Below are 19,833 nucleotides of genomic sequence, written 5' to 3'. Positions count from 1 at the left end.
CCAAATTGAAATTTGCTCGCCCAGTTGGCGGCCCTTAGATGTTAATATTTCTATCACTGTCCTTAGGAATTAATTTTTAAAGAAATTAATCACCACCTCTTCCCTCTCCCTCACCCTCTTCCTTTCTCCGTTCCTCTCTTTTCCAATTTTCCACTTGGCTGGGAATTCTCCAGCAGCGAAAGTTCAAGCTTAGGGGAGGGCGGAGGTGGCTGCTTCATTAGAGAGGATAATCTCATTGGAACCACTGGCTTGAATAATAACCCCTCCAGGGGCCAGGCCTCTGTCCCCATGGTCTTTTCGACACCTCTGAACTGGGGCTGGAGGGCCCAGCTGCAGAGCAAGAGGGATGAGGAAGGGTTGTAGAGAAGGTGAGCAGGGCCGGACTCCAGTTCTGGGGGCCCGAGCTTGTCTGCGCAGGGTCTACCTCCCGCTGGCCACCCGCAGGCCTGCATTGTTGGGGGGCCGTGAGGGTGCTGTTTGGGCCACTGCCTGAAGACTCTGTCGCCTGATGTGCACTTTTTGAGACCTGCCTGGCAAATGGATTGAAGCAGGACCTTCCTCAATTTCCCACAGTGGAGTTAAAGGAAATGCTATAGGAAGGACCCAGGGCCCTGTTGAAGGAAACATCTAAGCCACCACCTGCGCCGCCCCCAAAAGTCATTGCATGAGTCCTTTGCACATTTGCCAGCTCTTGCCTGGGCTAATGAGAAATCACAGCCCTAGAAGAGTAGGAGGTCATTACCCTGGCGGACCCTGTAAGAACTCAGAAGGGATCCGTCCTTCCCCCTCCATTATCCTATCACATCTAAGGTCAGTTGCCTGTGCTTTTGGACATTTGCAGCCTCCAGCCTCCACCCTCATGGGCCCTGAGGGATAGTAGAAATGTCAAAACATCCCTGACACTGACCTTAAACTTGACTTTCCACTAAGAGAGCTGAGTAGTCAATACCCTTTGACAGCTAGTAAGAAAGCAGAGCTCCAAGCAAGCCAGACCACTCTTGCCCTCTTTCCTCTGTCCTGGCCTCTGGGGCTCCCCATCCTCATTAGGAAGAAAATTGCTAGAGCCATCTCTGTCTTTTTGTCTCTGATTTGCCCCGTGGGCCAGTCTGAAAAAATCTGTGCTTTTGTGCCAGCTATATTTTGGAAGGCTTGCATGAGGAAGGCAGAGCAGGGGTGGGATCCTAATACTGGTGGGCATTCATGGAGGGCTTGTCTCCTATGAGCTATGCCCTGCTCTAAATACTTTACTTGCATAACCTAACTTAATTCTCCCATAATAACCCTATTTGGTAAATTCAATTCTGTCCCCATTTTGCAGAAGAGAAAATGGAGGCACCGAGAGGTTAAGTAATTTGCCCAAGATTACACAGTTAGGTGAGATGTTTAAAATTGTAAGCTACGGTGGCTTCCTTGGTAAGACTTAAATCTGGGGGGAAAGGGATGACAAGTATTTGGTTTGGGGGCTCTCAAATTTGGGGAGCCATGGCAGGATGCAGTCACATGAGCTTTGGAAGCAGCAATCCATGCAGGTAGACCTTGTCTTGAGATCCCACAGCTGAGTACCTTTGTACATCTGCAAGAGAGGGTGGAGTCCTCTCTTCTTCGTCTGTTATCTCTAGTTAGCAACTCCAGGTGATGCTTGGCCTGGACACGGGTTCATTTTTCTCCCTTCATAATTTAATCAAAGACATTTTTCAGACCTACTGATTGCTCTTGGAAATAAGGACTTCAAAGTTGGGGAGTCAGTGAATAATTTAAGCCTGTACCAGCTCTCTGGGTCTGCTGTTAATGGGAGTAATAACCCTATTAATAGCGATGTCAGTGCAGATACCCTAGAAAAGTCCATAACATTAGCTTAATGGCTGGAGGTAATGAAGTCCTCACAGAGGAGCTAGCCTGGTAAATTAACTTCCAAGACTTTTAGGCAGATGCCCTTGTTGCCATGGTCTGCTAAAGCAGCCAGGGAGTGCCAGGGAGGTGACCAATCCATGTCTGACCCTTCGCTCTCGGGATTCCTAGAAGGATCCTGGAGAATTCACAAACTGAAATCATATCCAAAGCACATCCTAGTGGCAGGCAAAAGTAGCCATTCGCCTAAAGACAAAGCTTGAAGGGAAATTTTGAAATCGTCTCAAGCAACAGAAAGAGAACATCAAGATGGTGGAGAAATGGCTTTAGAGTGCAGCACGGGGGTCCATCCTTCACATCTCAGTCTCGAAGATTCGGAAGGATGGTCTTGACACCACGGTGGTCAAGAGCAGAGGCTCCAGAATTCATCTGTTTTCAAATACTGGTTCTCCCTGATTGGCTGGTGACCTTGAGCTAATTATTTATCCACGCTTCTTGCAGTTTCCTGGTCTACAGAATGGTTTTTAAATGGTACCTGCCTCGTGACATTGTTGAGAGACTGTGACATAAACAATAAGCCTCTAACTGAGGTGCCTAGAAGCGCTCGGTGACTAGCAGCCACTATGGGATTACTCAGAATTATGTTCTACTTTCTTGTTCCACATCCAACTTACTCTGTAGCCACCATTTTTGTCCCTGTATCTCCTCTTCTTCCTTTAGTCCACACTTTCGGTGACTTCTGACCCCTCCGCCACCTCTCCACCATTAGGCTGTTCTTCTCACCAAAGCCAAAGATGCCTTCTTTCCCTGCGGTGTTCTCTGCATTGAGTCACCCCAAGAGTGGCCTGGGGTGTCCTGGAGCCTCTCTTCCCTCATCCTCAGCCCCACCCTTCAGCGGTCTTCTCCCTCCCCAGTATCCCCCCCACCCACCCACCCCTCCGCCCTGTGCGGCCTCCACAAGACCTCCCTGGCTGTTCTGGTTCCTATTAAACCCCTTGCCTGGTACCCCTGCCTGTCTTGCGTCAGCTCCTGACATCCTCCTTCCTCTAGACTCTTAACCAAAACAGATCAGCCCCTGAGGAATGACCTCCCTGCCATCCCAGCTCCTCCAAACTTGTCCCTCTGAGAACCCTGCTCCTCCTTACCCCACAATAGAATCAGGAGACCACAGTTTCCAAATGATGGCAGCTCAGCGAAGGTCCCTGTGCCCGTGGCTTATCCGACTTGGATCAAAACACTGCTCCCTGAAGCTCAGATAGGTGTGGGCAGTGAACTGTCAGTGGAAGGCAGGATGCCCTGGCCTCGGCAGACAGCTTCAGTCCCTTCCCCATGTGTGACGTGCACATCTGGATGAAGGGCTGTGATTTTTACGTGCATGTTTCAGCAGCCTCATCGGTCAGGACTGTAAGACCTCAGGTCACCCTGGATGTGGGCCACCTGTGACCCGGTAAACTTCGAATGACATAGGATGCTGAGCAATAATAGAGACCTTCTCTGGCAGTTACCGTGCGCCAGGAAACTGAGATTCCCATCCGAGGCAAGCTGGCTCCGGAGCTCGCTTTGAACTACTACTATACTATGATCCTGTGATCCTTCCTTCCCTGCCTTCCCGGCCACCTAACATTTGCCTTCTGTCTACTGGCTACGAGGTATACAGGAGATTCCAGAATAAGTCAGGCTTAGTTTCTTCTTTTGAGTTCACACTTTGTAGGAGAGGGCTGCATGTAACCCAATAGTAATCATATAATCGAAGAAGTTCTAGACTAGAAGAAACCCCAGATGCTCCGAAGGGTGGTGGTGAGAGACTGCAGATGCATCATAGTTGAAGCATGTCTGGAAGAGCAGGTAGAAATTGGACAGGGGAAATGTGGAGAGAGGGTGGTCCAGAGAGCAGAACTGGCTGACCAAGGCAAGAGTGTATTGTATATACAGCGAGAACAAGTCTCGGCTTGCCTAGGAGGGGAGGAGAGTCGCAGGGCTGAGAATGGGTGGGGAGGTAGGAGAGCAGGGCTTTGCAATCCTTTATGTGCATGAGGAGTATGTCAGGGGTCTTTCGGGTGATCTTAAGTGTCTGCATTGGGCAACAAGTGATTGGGATTGCCATCTTTTTCAAAATCCGGCATGGGGTGGGAGGAGCAGGAGGGAGGAAGGGGCCAGGAAGGTCAGTCCTGGACACATTGAGTTTGGACACATCCTGGGAGCCACGGGCAGTGCCTGACCCCCGTACCAGCCCCTCACTGGAGCAAGTGGCCTTCTCCGGAGTCACTGGTCGGTCTGTCCCTCCCAGGTGCACCCGAAAGGAGCGCTGTGAGCGGTCCAGAGAGCCCCGCAGGTTTGCCTCTGAGATGAAGCAGTGCGTCCGGCTGACCGTCCATCCCAGCAACATCTCTGTGTCCCAGTACAATGTCCTGGTAAGGGCAGTGGGATCTGGGCCCAGGGACATGACAACCCTCTCCCCACCAAAGCCCCCCAGTGCCCCTCTGGAGAAGTGGGCCACGCCTGACCAGCATAGCTGCTCGAGAGCAGCTTTGAACAATGTGTCCCTGGAGGTGGAAGAGGGGAGCATGCACAGGACTATTGGGGCAGAGGCTCTCTGCATAATGGGTAGAAAAACAAGCAAATATGTGATACCAAAAATGACCGAAAGGGTGACCGAGAGAGGGAGGGTATTGGGAACTTTATTTCTGTCTGTAAGATGGGAAGGATGTATGTGCAGAGGGAGAAAGGGGCAGGATGGCTCCCATGTTCATGCCCTGGGCACTTGGTGGTTGGTTTGCCATTTTTCCAAACATGGGGACAATGGGAGAGGAGCTTGACCAGCAATATCTCAGTCCTACCCACCTCTCTTTCTACAGACAAATCCCCTAAGCATTCCCATTTCCTGGAGCCAAATCCATTCACATGCAGTGAAGGTTCCTCCGTGTCTGTCTCTTCACTCCCCACCACCTTGCCTCTGGGCCTTGTGATCAGTTGGCTGTCTTCTTCTCTATGTTAATAATGCCTCCTGTTTTCTTTCTCTCTGCTCGCTTGCTCTCCCTCTATCTTCCTTTCCTATGCACACTCCCCTTCCCCATTTCACGCTCTTCTTCTCTCTCGCCTCTGCGGGGCTGCTCACAGCTGGTCCTGGAGACATACAATGTCCCGGAGCTGTCAGCCGGTGTCAACTGCACCTTTGAGGACCTGTCAGAGATGGATGGGCTGGTGGTAGGCAATCAGATCCAGTGCTACTCCCCAGCAGCCAAGGAGGTGCCCCGGATAATCACAGAGAACGGTGAGCGGTCCCCGGAGGCAAAGCTGGGTGGCATGTCCTTCCTCCTGCCTTGATGAGAGCTCGGGACAGGCATGGGGGCATAGAGGGACCACACAGGCAGGGGAGAGTCAGGGGAAGGGGGTGCTTTGGTGGGTATGATACAGAGGAAGGGGATGAAGTGCCTTTCGCTGCTCTTAGAAATGACTGTTGAAACCAGGTGAGCATCCTGGAGTCAGCGTCATCCTAGGTGAGGAGCAGCTGCAGAGGGTGGAGGGAGGGCTAGGCCGGGGCAGCCTCAGAATGTGCTGGCTGAGTTCAGAGATTGTCCTGGAGCACGAGAGGCTGGGCATGGGGGGGAGGGTAATGGGGGAAGGGAAGCTTGTCAGGAGCAGGGGTGGGGGTGCAGAGCTCCTCTGCTTACCTTACCCTGCCTGCACCGATGGGTCCCTGATCTCGGGCCATGGCCTGCCATCCCCAGCCTGCCCTGCCTTCCCAAAGCTGCATGTTCATGGCCAGCTCCACTTGGAGGAACAAGGGTGGACAGAGGCCCAGTGCTGGTGAGGGACAGGCCCAGCCTGGGCAGATTGATTCCATGTTGGCGCTCCCATTTGGGCTTGTCACATTTGTTCCAAGCTGATTGATTAATGAGACTCTCGGGGAAGGCACAGAACAAGGCTGGAAGTGGGGGGCCTGGGGTCAGGGCTGTGAATTAAACATGGACTCCGCCAGCTGAGGATTCCAGGGACACCTGCCAAAATGGAGCCCTGAGCCCACCAGAGGAGGGGATGTCAGACCAGGATGTCTCCTTACCAAGATGGGGAATGAACTTAGGTGGCCACATACGTGCACATGCATGCAAAACCTCTCACATGGCCCATGGCAATGTCACAGAGAGTCTACACTTTGTCCTGGTAGCTAATCAATGTGTGTGTAATTCTGTGAGTCTGGTATGGGCACTGTGCATGCAAGCCTGTCAGAGTATGCATACAGGAGGGAAGCTGGTGAGCACATGAGGGTGGGTTCTGGGAACGCAGTGTGGATGGAGGAATAGACCAGAAGCACCCTCTGCAGATACTCTCGGGGCTGTCCTGGGACTGAGCCCTGCTGAATCAGAGTCCTGTCAGAGCTGAGAGCACCCCAGGGGGAGCAGGCTCCCCTTTCCCAGCATGCATTACTCTTAGTAAGACCCTCACACGGGTCTTGACCTCCCCCTTGAACTTGTGGCTGGCTCTACCCCACAGGAGACCACCATGTTGTCCAGCTACAGCTCAAGTCAAAGGAGACGGGCATGACCTTTGCCAGCACCAGCTTTGTCTTTTACAACTGCAGTGTCCACAATTCGTAAGTGGCCCCCAGCCTTGCTCAGCTCCCTGTTCCTGGGGTCAGGGTTCATCTGGAGATAGAGGATGCTAGCATTGTTTGCAAGGAGTTACCATCTAGAGGCCCTGTAAGAAGGGGAATGAGACAGGTCCCTCCTCTGGTAGCCATAGGGTTCATGGGAAGGCTGGGATAAACAGAGTAAGAACCTGTAGTGTGGGGATCTCCAAATCCCTAGCCCATACATCTTCTCTGGCATCAATCTGTCTAACCGATTTGGCTCCCACCATCTGTTGAGGAGGAGGGTGCTCCTCATTTGAAGAATGGAGCAGCCAGAACCCCAGGTGAGAAGAGGGGTCTGAGGAGGGAGAGAAGCCCCCATGTGTGTCCAGGCCGGGGCAGGTCCAACGAGCACCGAATGCTCAGCTCTCCCCAGTCCCCTGTGGGCTGGGTCAGGACTCTGGCTGTGGAGGGCCAGAGTGGGGCAGGAAGGCACATGCTGGTGAGCTCTGGCCTGGGGGTCTCACTCTGGCTCCAGCTGTAGCCTGGCCCTGTTTGACTGAAGCATGGCCCCACAATTCAACAAAAGAGGGCACCATCCTGTGGAGCTGGAGGTGGTTGGTTGGGCCCTTGAGGACTAAGGTTTTCACCTACCTGAGTGAGGGGGAGGAGGCCACAGATTCTGGGCATCCTGAGAACCTGGTGTAAAAAAGGGATAGACTGGCATCAGATCTGCTTTTTCTGAATGTTTGAAAGTGGTTTCTCCTACTATGAAAAAATATTTTGCTAGGCCCTTGGCTTTGGGTTCACTGAGGTCCTATGATTTGTGCCTCTTCTTCCTCTGTGCCCAGGTGCCTATCCTGCGTTGAGAGCCCATACCGATGCCACTGGTGCAAATACCGCCACGTCTGTACCCATGACCCCAAGACTTGCTCCTTCCAGGAAGGCCGAGTGAAGGTGCCGGAGGTAGGTCTGTTGAGTGCTGTTTGCTTGTGAGCATGGAGCGCACACATGGCAGGCCTTCCCTCAAGAAAACAGGCAAATCCTACAGCACCTTTTTCTGCCCCAACCCTGACTCTTAAGGGACCACTTCATGAAAGCAGTAGACATGCAAAGCTCTGTGCTAGGGCCAGTGGGCTCTGGGTCAGTCCTGGAGGTTCAGATACAGGCAAAGGTACATTCCAGATCATTCCAACCATGAAGACCCTCCACGTGCCAGGGGAGTTATAGACCAATTGCAAAAAGATGGGTGTGCGCATGAGATAGAAATAATTATAAGTACACAGCAAGACAATGTATAGACTCCTTGGCTGTCCCTTGGAGCATTGTCCACCAAGCATATCTGAGATTAAATTGGACAAGTTGAGTAACAGGGAGAAATAAGAAAAAAAGAATAGTCAACTTATCAACCAGAGTAGTGGTTCTCAAAGTGTGGCTCCCAGACCAGTGGCATCAGCATCACCTGTGAACTTAGTTAACCACTCCCCCTCAGACCAACAGGATAAGAAACTCTGGGGGTGGCCTTGGTACATGGTGATTCTATAGCACTGTCCCATTTGGGAATCACGAGAGTTGGCTTCATGGTTAAGAAGCTGCGCTTTTATTTTCTCCTAATCTTCATTCCTATCCTTTGTTGTTGTTGTTTTGTTTCATTTTTTTGTTTCTTGAGAGAGATTGGGAGAGAGAATGCACATGGTGGGAGGGGCAGAGGGGGAGAGAGAGGGAGAATCTCAAGCAGATGCCCTGCTGAATACAGAGCCTGATGAGGGACTCGATCTCACAACCCTGAGATCATGACCTGAGCCAAAACCAAAAGTCAGATGCTCTACTGACTGAGCCACCCAAGCGCCCCTATTCTTACCCTTGAACACTATTCATCATCATAATAGAAATACTCTATGCCTGCGTTGGTGCCATTCTTAGGAGGTAACTTTGTGGGCAAGGACCTCAAAGAGAATGGGTATAAAAATACTTTGGAAAGGTCTGCTATGGTTCAGCCATTATGGTGCTTATGTGACTCCAACCATCAGGCCAGGAGGACTGAACAAAGTGGTTGCTTTGGGATGTGGTTATTTCGAATAGAAAGATATATATATATATATATATATATATATATATATATATATATATGGAGAGAGAGAGAGAGAGAGAGAGAGAGAGATTGTTGGTTAGACCCCACTGAATGCAGGGGCAGAGCTGCAGCCTGACTCATGCTATCTCCATCAACACTGGACTCAGTTTCCAACATCTTCACCCCCTTCCCTAGCCTTGGGTACACCTTTCAGCCCCCTTCCCATACCCACATGGGTGCCATGACCATGTGGCAAAACCCACATCTGTGAGAACAGAGAATGGTCTTGATGCAGGAAGCCTAAGAGCTTTTTGGGGAATAGGAAGGGAATGGTAAGAACCCATCACAGTGCCTCGTCCCTTCTCCCAGACTTCTACCCCTGTGAGAACCCTAACTTTGGCCAAACCTTTAATGGCAGGAGGGAAGCTGTCTTGTCTCTGAGGCTGAGAGGGGAGGGTGATGTCTGTTCCACCGCCAATGCCTGCTGCATTGGGCCCTGCCAGCCCAAGGGGACATGACTGAACTCTGTCTGGCAATGAGAAAACCCAAGCTCAAAATCTCGTCTTCCCAGGCTCTGATGGCTGAGCGGGAGTTCTACAGGTAGAGAATGGACAGAGCAATTGATTTGAGAGGTAAAGTCAAGGAATGGTGAGGGGGTCACGGAGAGAGGATGATCTGACTGAGTGGGGGGATGTGAGGAGCAAGCACAAGAGAGAAACAAAGAGAAGAAAGAAGATGTTGTGGAAGTCCCTAGACATAAAGCCCTCTCCCTCTACAGTGAGGCCTATCCTTGGCTAGAAATGGCTGCTGTGTATCATCATCAATAAAAGAGACCCAGACATAGATTGTCCCTTTATGGGGAAAAGGAGGAAAGAGATTGGCGTGTTGGCTTTGAAAAGGAAATGCGAAGCTAATGTATGTGTCGACTCTGTTCTCTTTTAAGACAAAATGGATCTAAAGCTCGTAGGACAGATGTGGGTTTGACAGCAAGGGGCGCACCCCCGGCATGTAAACCCTGATAAAAGGCTGTCCAGTCTCCTCAGCCCTGAGCCTTTATCCTGGGTCATGCGGTCAGGAGAAGGCCTGCTTCACCCCCGAAGACCAGGGGCTGGCGGCCCGGGAAGAAACCTCTTACTTTGTTCAGGAACCTGCAAGTTACTTGATGGGAGCAGAAGCAAAGAGGTTTTCAGCCTCTCTCCGGCTTTCCAGGCTGGCATATCTGGCACAGGTTTCATGTGTGGAGAGGCCCAAGGATAAAATAGATGAAAGTAGAAACAATTGAGCTATCTGGTGGATTTCAAAGGCCCCTAATCATTTAATTACCTTGAAGGAGGTTTTCAAATTTCTGCTTTTTCTTTCTTGTTTGCTCCTCTTGTCCCAAGTCTCTTTCTTTCAAATACATAAAAGAGGCTTGCATCTGCCACTCAGAAGGAGGGGGGAAGAAAACTAGAGGAGAATAAAACAAGAGCCCACCGTGTTTCCCAGTGTGGTTCAGGGATTCCTGTAGAAGAACAATGTCTTTGAGTGCCTGGGTTGCCAGCCAGACACAGCGCCCACCTACTCCTGACACTGGCAGAGGCTGCCAGCGAGTCACAGCACCTCAGATCTGATGCCGGGGCTCCCAAGAAAGGAAGAGGCCTGGAAAAACGTGGCCAGTGGAAGGTGGTGCTGAGCTAACCCATATGATGGCCACCCTCAGACACTTTCCATTTCACCCAAGCTGCGTTATGGTGAGCCTAGCAGGCCATTACAGCAAGAAGCTCCCAGGGACCCTGGAATCGCTATGCCTCCCTCCCTCATCACATCATAGGATGGAAGTACTTTTCACTCCTCTTTTGCCTGGATGTTTATTTATTCTAAGGAAAGCAAGCTCTAAGCCTGTGTTTCTGGCGCAGTGTTGGAGGCTGCCTTTTACCCAGCTCAATCTAGGGCCATTTTGAGTATAATGAATGTAGAGGAAAAGCCAGAGTTGACCGCTTCATGATGGTCATTGTGGCAACATCTTCCTGGGGAATGTACCAAAAGGAAAAGAAGTCATCAATATTTGTGGATTCTTGACTCATCCAGCCATTTGGGGTCATACAAGGAGGTCATTGTGCTCAGAGCTTTAAAGAAAACCCCTGGCTGCTCTTGGAAATAAGGTGACTTTTTATTTTATGTCGTTGTTCTGTTTTCTCTCTTTTTGTTTCTGCGGCAGGGGTTCCTGCAGTGGGAATAAGGGGTAAACAAAGAAAATTATGCATTTGAAAGGTGATTTTATAGAAGCCCCCAGACACAAGGGTCCCCTCTCCCTGCCAAGAAGAGAACTTATTCGTAGCACGGTACTCAAAGCTTGGCACGGGTCACCCTCCATCCTGCATTACCCAGTCCCTGAGCATTTCCCATATGCAGAGCATTGCAAGACGTTTCAGGGTGTGGGAGCTGTCTGTAGTCTGCAGGTAGAGATGGGTAAAATGGGACTGCTGGTCTACATGACCTCTAATATTCTTGAATTGTAAGTAGAAAGAAGCTGGAAAGTGCCAAGGAGCAGCCCATACCTAAGAAGTGGTCTTAGAGGGTGAATGCTCAAGTCCAGGCTGTGGTCTCCCTGTCCTACTTCCAGGGTGACTGCCACTCAGCCTCAGAGCCTGCAGCTTCCCTGGACCCATCCCCATAGGATGAAAGGGGGCCCTGGGCCCAGAGATTCTTCTGGAATCCCCAGGCTTTCATTTCTTTTCAACTTTGAGTGTGGGGAGGCAGACAGCATCCTTTTGTTAGTCAAGAGGGAGACTGCCAGGTGGCTCTTCATTGCCCCAGCACCATCATGTATCCCCAGGAAGGCTTTCATCCCTGCGTCTTCCAGTTTCAACACCGGCTTTATTGACTATCACCAGGGATGTTGGATTACCTCTGTTTTTTTTTTCCTCCCAGAACAAAGAATACATTCAGGTGAAGTTATTGGTCTGGAACAGAGAAGTGGTCGATCATTGTTGTTATTATATTAATGGCAAGTACTCTAGCATAATTACAATTCTCAGAAATAGAATGCCCAATAAACATATGTTGTTTGTAGTAACTATATTCCAGTTACAAAGAATGATTTTGTTTCACTAATGAATGGCATTGTGATAACAAAGGCTGGGTCTTTGGATCAGATGCCAGATCCCGGGTACCTAAAAGAAAAGAGAGAGGAAGGAGAGGAAGGCTGACATGGGGTGAGTCTTCCTGCACTTGGCCCCATTCTCCCAGAGTCAGGAGAGACTGCTTGCATCCCAGTGGAACAGCCTTTCCCGGAGGCAGCTGTTAACTGGGGCCACCTCTACCAGCTGGGCAGGACCTCGGGTTCCCCAGTGGTTTTGACCCAAGCCCCCATCAGGCCCGCACACGTAATAACGGTGCTCCAAGCAAATCCACTGACAAGAATTTATCCTCCATAGACTCTTTTACTGTTATGTCTCATCTAAACTGAAAAGCTAAGTCAGCTACTGAAGCTGTTCCCTGGGCATCAGGCCAGATGGGCTTTGCTAGGAAGGCCCACAGTGCACAGGCTCACAAGAGAAAGTTCCTGCAGGCCCTCTCTTCTGGAAGTTCAAACAGCGTTTACTCCACGGAGCACATGTAGGATCATAAGAGGCAAGATGCATTCTACTTGATTTCCAAAGCAGTGCTAGAAATGTTCTTCTAACAGTCCCGACCACCCCGGCTAGAAACCTGTAGATGGGATGGGTATCCTAAAATCTGCCAGCCCCCATCCTCAGTCCTCTCCAAGAATGAAGAGCTGGCAAAGTGAGTGGGGTCCTAGGCCCTGGGCCTCTACTTGCCCCTGGTGCTCAGACAGGGCAGGCCAAGGGCATTTACCCACCACCCGACTCAGTTGGGAAATGGGGTCAGCCACCTTGTCAGTGATTCTGGCAAGAGGAGCCATTCCTGGGGCCCAGCCCCAGGGAGCAAAACCACTCTCACCATGCCCTTCACCTCCTTTGAGAAAACAAAGCCAAACCCAGCTAAAGAACTCACTTCCAATCCGTGCACCACCACCACTCCAGGTATTGCATTCCTGGGCTGCCATTTCTCCAGACAATTGAACTTTCCATCAATCTCGGCTACCCCAACCCCCCCTTGAGGTTATGGGTATTTCCTTTCTGTATTATGACTTTGCTCTCTCCATAAACCAGCCCATCGTAGATCACACTAATGGCATTATAAACTTGGGGAACAGCAAGAAAATATATGGTGCGTTACATTTTTGTATTGGGCACTGTGGGTCTGAGAAGGTGAGTGTAAATTTGGGGCGTTGGTTAGGGCTAGGGCTAGCTTCTTTGGAATTGATGGGGGCTGAGGTGACATTAGTGGCAAGCTGTGCCCCTGCAGATCACTTATTCCTCAGCTGCCCCTCAGCCCCTGCCCCACAGTCCCCCAGAGCGTCACATTTCCCCAATCTTGCTGTAACAACTGGGAGAATTAGAGCCCTCATCTAGTACACACACGGGGGGCTGTAAATCCACAGGCCTACCACCCGCCTCCCCAGGCAGCACCAGCCCTAAGGGAGGTGTTTTCTCTCTCAGCTCAGCAGCATGCTTTATGTCCTTGTTCAATTATTTAAATATGCAATGAAACCTCTGTATAAAGCAGCCACTGACATGCTGGACACGGTGGATGGAAAAGCTTTCATACGTTGGCTTGCTCCTTCTGCTCCCCACAATTAGTGGGACCATCTTTCCTTCTGTGTGCATTTCAGTGAAAACCAGAATGTGCGTGGGGCCGGACAGTGGACCTGGAGCCCACATGAGCCACCTCCCAAAAGCCAAGACATTAAAGGTTTCCTTGCACCTGAAACCACTGCCACTCTCATCCCTCAGTTCTTCCAACTGCAAAATGTAGCCACAGGCAAAACATCCTCCAAGGGAATCTGATCCTGAATGTTTGCATTTGCCTCCAAATAATCTTATGAAATGAGGTTGCTTACCACCTCGGAGAACTGGCTGTTTCCAATGAGAGCTCAGAGAAATCCCTTCCTTGAGAAAATGAAGAGTATTATGTTTTTGAGGAATTCTGTATGGAGGTTAGATGTTCATCTGGGGACACAAGTCAGTAAGATGACCAGGTGAAAATACTTTGTCCATTGTCATTGTGGGAACTGAATGAGGTAACTGGTGTCCTTAGTTCCTTTATTGTGAACGTGGGGGTGATCACATGTGTTGGGCTGTGAAACCAGATAGCAAATGGGAAAGCACGTGGAAGGTAATGGAGGTGGTGGGATGTGCCCTAGATGGACTCCCTGAAGCCCCTGTGCCATGTTAACTAAAATCATAACAGCATCACACACTGCCTGCCAGAGCCTACCGCTGCACGACTGTACCAGATTGCAGTGTGTCAGTCATTAAAAGATTACGCTTCCCTAGCGGTAGGTAAAGGGCCATTTCCAGAAGGGACACCCCCACCACCACCAGCCGCTCCAGTGTTCGTTCAGTTGGTCAATATTTTGAATGCCACACTTGAAACTAGTTGAGTAGGCACTTTTACCCCATCCTAGAGATGGGAAAACTGAGCTTTAGAAAGGCTATATAATGATGTGTCCCAGATCATCTATTGGGTTAATAATAGAACTAGGACCATACAATCCATTGAATCCGAAGCAGCCTCTTCGTTCCATGGCAGAGGAGATGCAGATGGTCTGAGGGACTTGCCCAAAGCCCCATGATTGTGGCAGAGTTCCTGTCTCAGAGCCTATAGAACATGCTGTAGCAAGATGTCCCTCCCAGAAGAAGGGGCCGCTGTTAGAAGAGCAGTGGACAGACCTGTACCCATCTCCCTGTGTTTGGGGCACTTGGAGCTATTGAAATTGTTAAGAGCAGAAGCCTAGACGGGGTGGGAAAAGCTAGACAGTTTATGGGACACCCTCCAACCCCACCAAAAGCCCTTTGGAGGAAGAGTTTTTAACCCCCATTTAGAGTTAAGCTAAGCCATGATTAGAGCCCTTTCAAGGCTCTGAAATGAGCAGGAGGAAAATAGCCTGGTGTTCAGAGTTCAGAGACTCCCCATTCAGGTTCTTTCTAGTTAAGGATGCTGAGAGGTGATTGTCTGAGCCCCAGGCCATGGTGGAAGGACTTGGAAGTGAGGTCTTCCGACACGAGTCCTAGAGAAACAGGGAGGTTTCTCTGCAACCTCCCATGAGCATCAGACATAGTGGTGGTTTTATACCTGGAATCTCCGTGTGAGGTAGGTCAGGATCTGAGGCCCTGGGGTGGGAGGAGGGAGCAGTGTGGTGGCCATGGTCCCTTCATGCCTTGCCACCTAGGGAAAAATTGCCATTTTACATTTCAATTAAGAGGGACACTGGGGTCAATCATCGGTGCCACCAGAGGAAAATGGGCCTGGCCCAGCCCTGGGCCTCTCCAATTATTATTAATGAACTTACTCTCAGACCTGCCAACCTTTTTATATGCAAACTAGGTCTTATGGGGCCACTGGCAATCAGGACTCATTAAAGAACACGAGCCAAGCCTCCCTGAGAATCTTATGGGGGAACAGAGGCTTGTGTGTCTGCCCACATCCTAGACTAGAAGCAGCCCAGCCCCAGAAAGGTCCCAGAGCCCACAGGATGGTGTGGCAGCTCAGCAGTCCTGCGGAGCTCAGAGAGATCCTCCCAGACCCACCAGGCCACCCTGAGGTGGTCCCGGTCCACCAGCCGGAACTTGCCTCTTTCATTAAGAGGATGAAAGATGGTGGGTTGGCATTCAACTTCTTCAGCTACCAGTCTGCGGTTACTGAGCCATTACATTTCTTCTCCCTGCCTCAATGTCTCCTTTGCAAAGTAGAAGGGATCCAATAGGTTGGTCCAGAGAACTTCCCAGATTCTAGACACCTCCTGAGCATTGTTCATGGACAGCAACATTTTGCCGTAAGAGATGGAAGCAGGAGATCCAGGACTTCTCATACTCCAAATGCAACTAGAGACCCGGCTCCCCTAGGCAGACGTTGGATGGAGCAGGAGGGCCGGTCAGGCTTGTGCATGGGGAGGGAGAGGAGAGCTGCCCAGGGCTGCAGGCAAGCAAAGAGTGCAGGTGGACCATCAGGCTTGGGACTCCCTGCTTTTCGTAGATCTTCTCTCTTGCTTCTCCAGCTTCACACCCCTCCTGCTCCAGTCTTGAGTGTCATCCTAGTCACTAAATCGTTCTTGTCTTCTCTGTGTCCTGTCTATCTCATCTTGCTGGGGCCAGGGGGGCTGAGGTAGCAGACAAAATGGGGGCACAAGATGCGGCTGCTAAGATTTTGCATGTGAGACCCAAGGCCCTGGAGACTTGTGCACTTTAGAGTCTCAGGACCAAGTATTGGGTTCAGTGCTCTGATCCTTCTCCCCTCCTCGTTGCTCCTCTGTGTTTTCATTTATTTTTAATTGTGGAAAAATCCACACATGAACCTTAACCTTACCATCTTAGCCAGTTTTAAGCGCAGTTCGGGGGCGTTAAGTACATTCACACCATTGTACGACCATACCACCATCCATCTCCAGACCTTTGTCGTCTTCCCCAAAACCAGAATCCCGTCCTCATTAAACACTAAGTCCCTATTTCCTCTCCCCCAGGAACCCCCATCCTGTCTCCATAAATGTGATTACTCTAGGTGTTTCGTATGAGTGCTTTATTGTGATTGGCTTATTTCACTTGGTAGAACGTTTTCAAGATTCATACTTGTTGTAAGGTGTGTTAAAATTTCCTTCCTTTTAAGATGGAATCATATTCCATTGTAAGTATATATCACATGTGGTTTATCTATTCGTCCACTGATGGACACTTGGGTGGCTTCCACTTTTTGGCTGTTGTGAATAACATTGCTGTGAACGTGAGTGAACAAGTATCTGTTCTAGTCTCTGCTTTCAATTCTTTTGGGTATATATCCAGAAGTGGGATTGCTGGATCTGCCTCTCCTCTCTTAGCTGCTTTGCAGAATAAAGCTACATGCAGCCTGAAGGAGAGAAGGGATTAGTTTAATGGGCCCAGGGCTCTTGCTCCCCTATGGCAAGACTCCACAGTAATCAGGAAGGACAGAGGTGAGACCACCCCAAATCATAGAACCAGAACTGGTAAGAGCCGAGTGGGTCCTTGGATTCCATCTGATGGACAGATAAGGAAGTTGAGTCTCCAAGTAGGCATATGATGAGTTCAGGGTTCCATAGCTTGTCAGGAGCTCAGCAGGCATGAGAGTGTGGGTCTTCTCCCTCCCGTTTCCATGACAGAAGGGGCTCGCATTTGCCTTCAGACCCAGGAGGAGCAGCTGCCAGTTGCTTGATTGCCTAAGACCCTCCAGTCTGCCATCCCCCTATACCCTCTCCACTTTCTCCTGTCAGGGAGGAGTCCTAGGGTTATAGGCCAGGAGCCTCAGCCAACAGCAGCATCCCCAGGAAGGATGTATGTGCCGTGCCTGAGATGGCCAACTTGCCCAGAAGTCATCTGTCCCAGCATGCCCCAAACAGCACCATAACAGGAGTAGTCTGGGGGATGGGGGACCTGACTGACTGACATGGGGGATCCAGGCCCTCCCTGTGTCTCAGAAAGCCTCACTTCTGCCCATGCCCAGTCAGGCCCTGCATTACTGACTCTCTTCCACCCAGGTCCTCAGAGCTCAGCTCCGTGGTAGGTCCCACCTCTGGACAGAGAGCAGAGCACCCTCACTCTGTATTTGGCCCCATTTCCCCCCCAGCCCTTCATGGACAGAGCTTACCATCTCAGGGGAAAGGGCCTAGTCATTTCCTCCATCCCCCAAGGCTCTCTGGACCCCATTCAGTTTGAGGGATGAGTATGCTCATTGTAAGCATCCAAGAGGTTCTCCATGTACCTGCTCAGAGGGGCATTTCTTTGGGGTCAGGCCAGCCACGGAGTGCAGTCAGAAGCTTCTGGATTCTAAAAGGTCTCTGGGACTCATATCCGAACATTCCCAATTGCCAAATCTCAGCCATGTATGGAAGACCCTCCAGGGCCCTCCTGCTGTGGTCCAGACTCACATTCTAGAGCTAGGGCCCAGGGCTCACTGTACAGAAGCTCTGGTGGGTCTCTCTGTCCCAACTCCTGGCAGCCTAGGTCTGAAGCACAGGGGTCATCGGCCCAAAGTGGGACATGGGACGCCCAGCAGCAGAGTCTGTCTCTGCTAGGGTGGGAGGGATGCTGAGAGGGGGCAATCGGGAGTTCAGAGTCTGGAATGTATTAAAATGGAACCCGAAGAAGGCGGGGGGAGAACCTCAGTGAGGAGTGGCCTCCAGACAGTGACTGTGGGATCTGGGATTTCTCGGACCTATTCCCTCCCACATAGAGGCTGGGGATGGGGCAGCAGTGTCTAGAGCCTTCTGTGGGTATGTCCGAGGGAAGGTGGAGCAGGGCAAAGATCTGGGCTGTGTCTGGAGAAGCTCCTGCACCTGCTGTCTGTTCCAGGACTGTCCCCAGCTGCTGCGAGTGGACAAGATCCTGGTGCCCGTGGAAGTGATTAAGCCCATCACTCTGAAGGCCAAGAACCTTCCGCAGCCACAGTCCGGGCAGCGCGGCTACGAATGTGTTCTCAGCATCCAGGGCAACGAGCAGAGGGTGCCCGCCCTGCGCTTCAACAGCTCGAGCGTGCAGTGCCAGAACACGTCTGTGAGTGCCCGCGGCCCTGCCTCCCCCCGGCCGCCTGAACCCCCGCTCCGCCCCATCACTGTTCTTTTCGAGAACCCCGTCAGCTGGGCTCTGCAGGTTTCCCCCAAACACCCACAGCACAGTCCAACTCTCTGCCTCACTGCTTCCTCCAACCCCGCTTGCCCGGCACAGTGCTGGGCTCTGAGGTCACCGCGTGTCTGCCCAAGGCAGGGGCCGCAGTGGCAGGAGCTTTGGGACCAGCCATGGGACCGCTGTTTGTGGCCAGAGGTATTTGCAGGGCGTGTTAGGCTCTAGAAACACCCGTGTCCGTCCCCCTTCCTGAGACGAGTCTGGAGTCCCTGGGCCCTGCGCTCCTACCAGGGCTGCCCTGAGGGCCTCGTCGGGGCCTGCAAAGGCCCACTGCTACCTTTACACCTGCACAGAGGCCGCTCCCAGCACAGAAGCCTTCTGAGACCAAACACCTGCAAAGGGAGCAGTGGAACAGGGTGGAGCTAGCTCAGGTCAGCACAAACCTGCCCGATGTTTAGAAAATCCACATTAGGTCCATGCCCGACCATGACAGGCCAGCAGGCCCCGCTGCCGATGGCCTTCGCCTGATTCCTGGGTACCTCGCAGTGTGCCCTGACTATTCCTGTCCCGCTGCTCCTCTCCGGACCTTGAGGTCTTCCCAGACACCGTTCTGCTCTCTCTCATTCCCTTTCTCCACACACAGATGCTCAAAGCTCATGAGGCTTTTAGACTCATAGTATTTTCAAGCTGTAGGAAACCCTAATAGTAGTATTCCTCACTGAGCAAATGAGAAACTGAAGGCCCAGAAGCAGGGGCAGGTCTAGGTTTGTGGGCTGAGACAGATCTGATCTGGGGGACCTTCTTTTAAGAATAAAATGTAATAAACACAAAATTAAATATATAGGCAGGCCTGAGAAGGGGCTGAAGGTCCACACACCTCAGGGTAACTCACGCCTGCCCAGAAAAAAGCAGTATGTCTAAGGTCACACAGCTAGCGGGGGGCAGGGCTGGGTCTGGATTCAGGTCCCCTCCTATGTCACACTGCCTCCCATTCATCCTTCCCATTGCTGCTGGGTACTTCTATACGGTGACTGTGTTTGGGATGCGATGTAGGGGCAGGGAAGTCCTGGACAAAGCGGTTCATGGGAGCACCTCACTCTCCCTGCAGGAAAAAGTCTGGGGGTAAATGGAGCTCAGAGAGGCCCACATGTTTGCCCAAGGTCACTCAGCATTACAGGGATGGAACAGACAACCGTGGCCCAACCTCTGAAACCCCAGATGTGTCCCCACAGCTCTCGTGTGCACATCCCCCTCCTGTCCCAGCAGCCAAGGATCCTGGCAGATTTCTGCAGCGTTCTGGATTAAACCTGCAAGCAAATGGAATATTAAACACCTCCTGTTTTCTCATAAATCCTGAGGCCAACCAGACTGGCCCCAAGGGTTTGGCTCTAGTGATTCTCCCCCAAATAAGTGAGTTCCTGCAGGAAGAAAAAAGTCTGAGCCCCATATGAGTCAGTGGAGGGCAGATAGGGGTTTAGACCACAGAGAAAAGTCTACTTGGTCAGAGACACTGCCCTGGGAACCTGGTCTCAGAGGTGGCAGGAGGGGCTCTGACGATTGAGACCTTGTTTTCCCAGACACTACAAGACTCGGCCTCACCAACCCAGGGCTTCATCTGGCTCCGTTAAATAGACAAGAGCACCCATATAGCAGCCTGAGTTCATCCTACAAAC

The 19,833-nt window shown here is 51.3% G+C and overlaps 1 protein-coding gene across 3 annotated transcripts in view; it reads left to right on the top strand.

Moving 5' to 3' along the window:
* PLXNA4 (plexin A4) overlaps positions 1-19,833 on the top strand; it is a 420,895-nt gene that overhangs the window by 329,750 nt on the left and 71,312 nt on the right. For all 3 annotated transcript variants that reach the window (XM_072784612.1, XM_072784611.1, XM_072784610.1), the window contains exons 6-10: positions 4,136-4,259; positions 4,966-5,119; positions 6,340-6,439; positions 7,267-7,381; positions 17,891-18,091. In XM_072784612.1, coding sequence (XP_072640713.1) covers positions 4,136-4,259; positions 4,966-5,119; positions 6,340-6,439; positions 7,267-7,381; positions 17,891-18,091 — 694 coding nt within the window. The remainder of the gene's footprint in view (positions 1-4,135; positions 4,260-4,965; positions 5,120-6,339; positions 6,440-7,266; positions 7,382-17,890; positions 18,092-19,833) is intronic.

This window comes from Canis lupus, chromosome 18 (assembly GCF_048164855.1).
Source record: "Canis lupus baileyi chromosome 18, mCanLup2.hap1, whole genome shotgun sequence".
In the NCBI taxonomy this organism is placed as follows: domain Eukaryota; kingdom Metazoa; phylum Chordata; class Mammalia; order Carnivora; family Canidae; genus Canis; species Canis lupus.
This window is presented reverse-complemented; position numbering and strand designations above follow the sequence as displayed.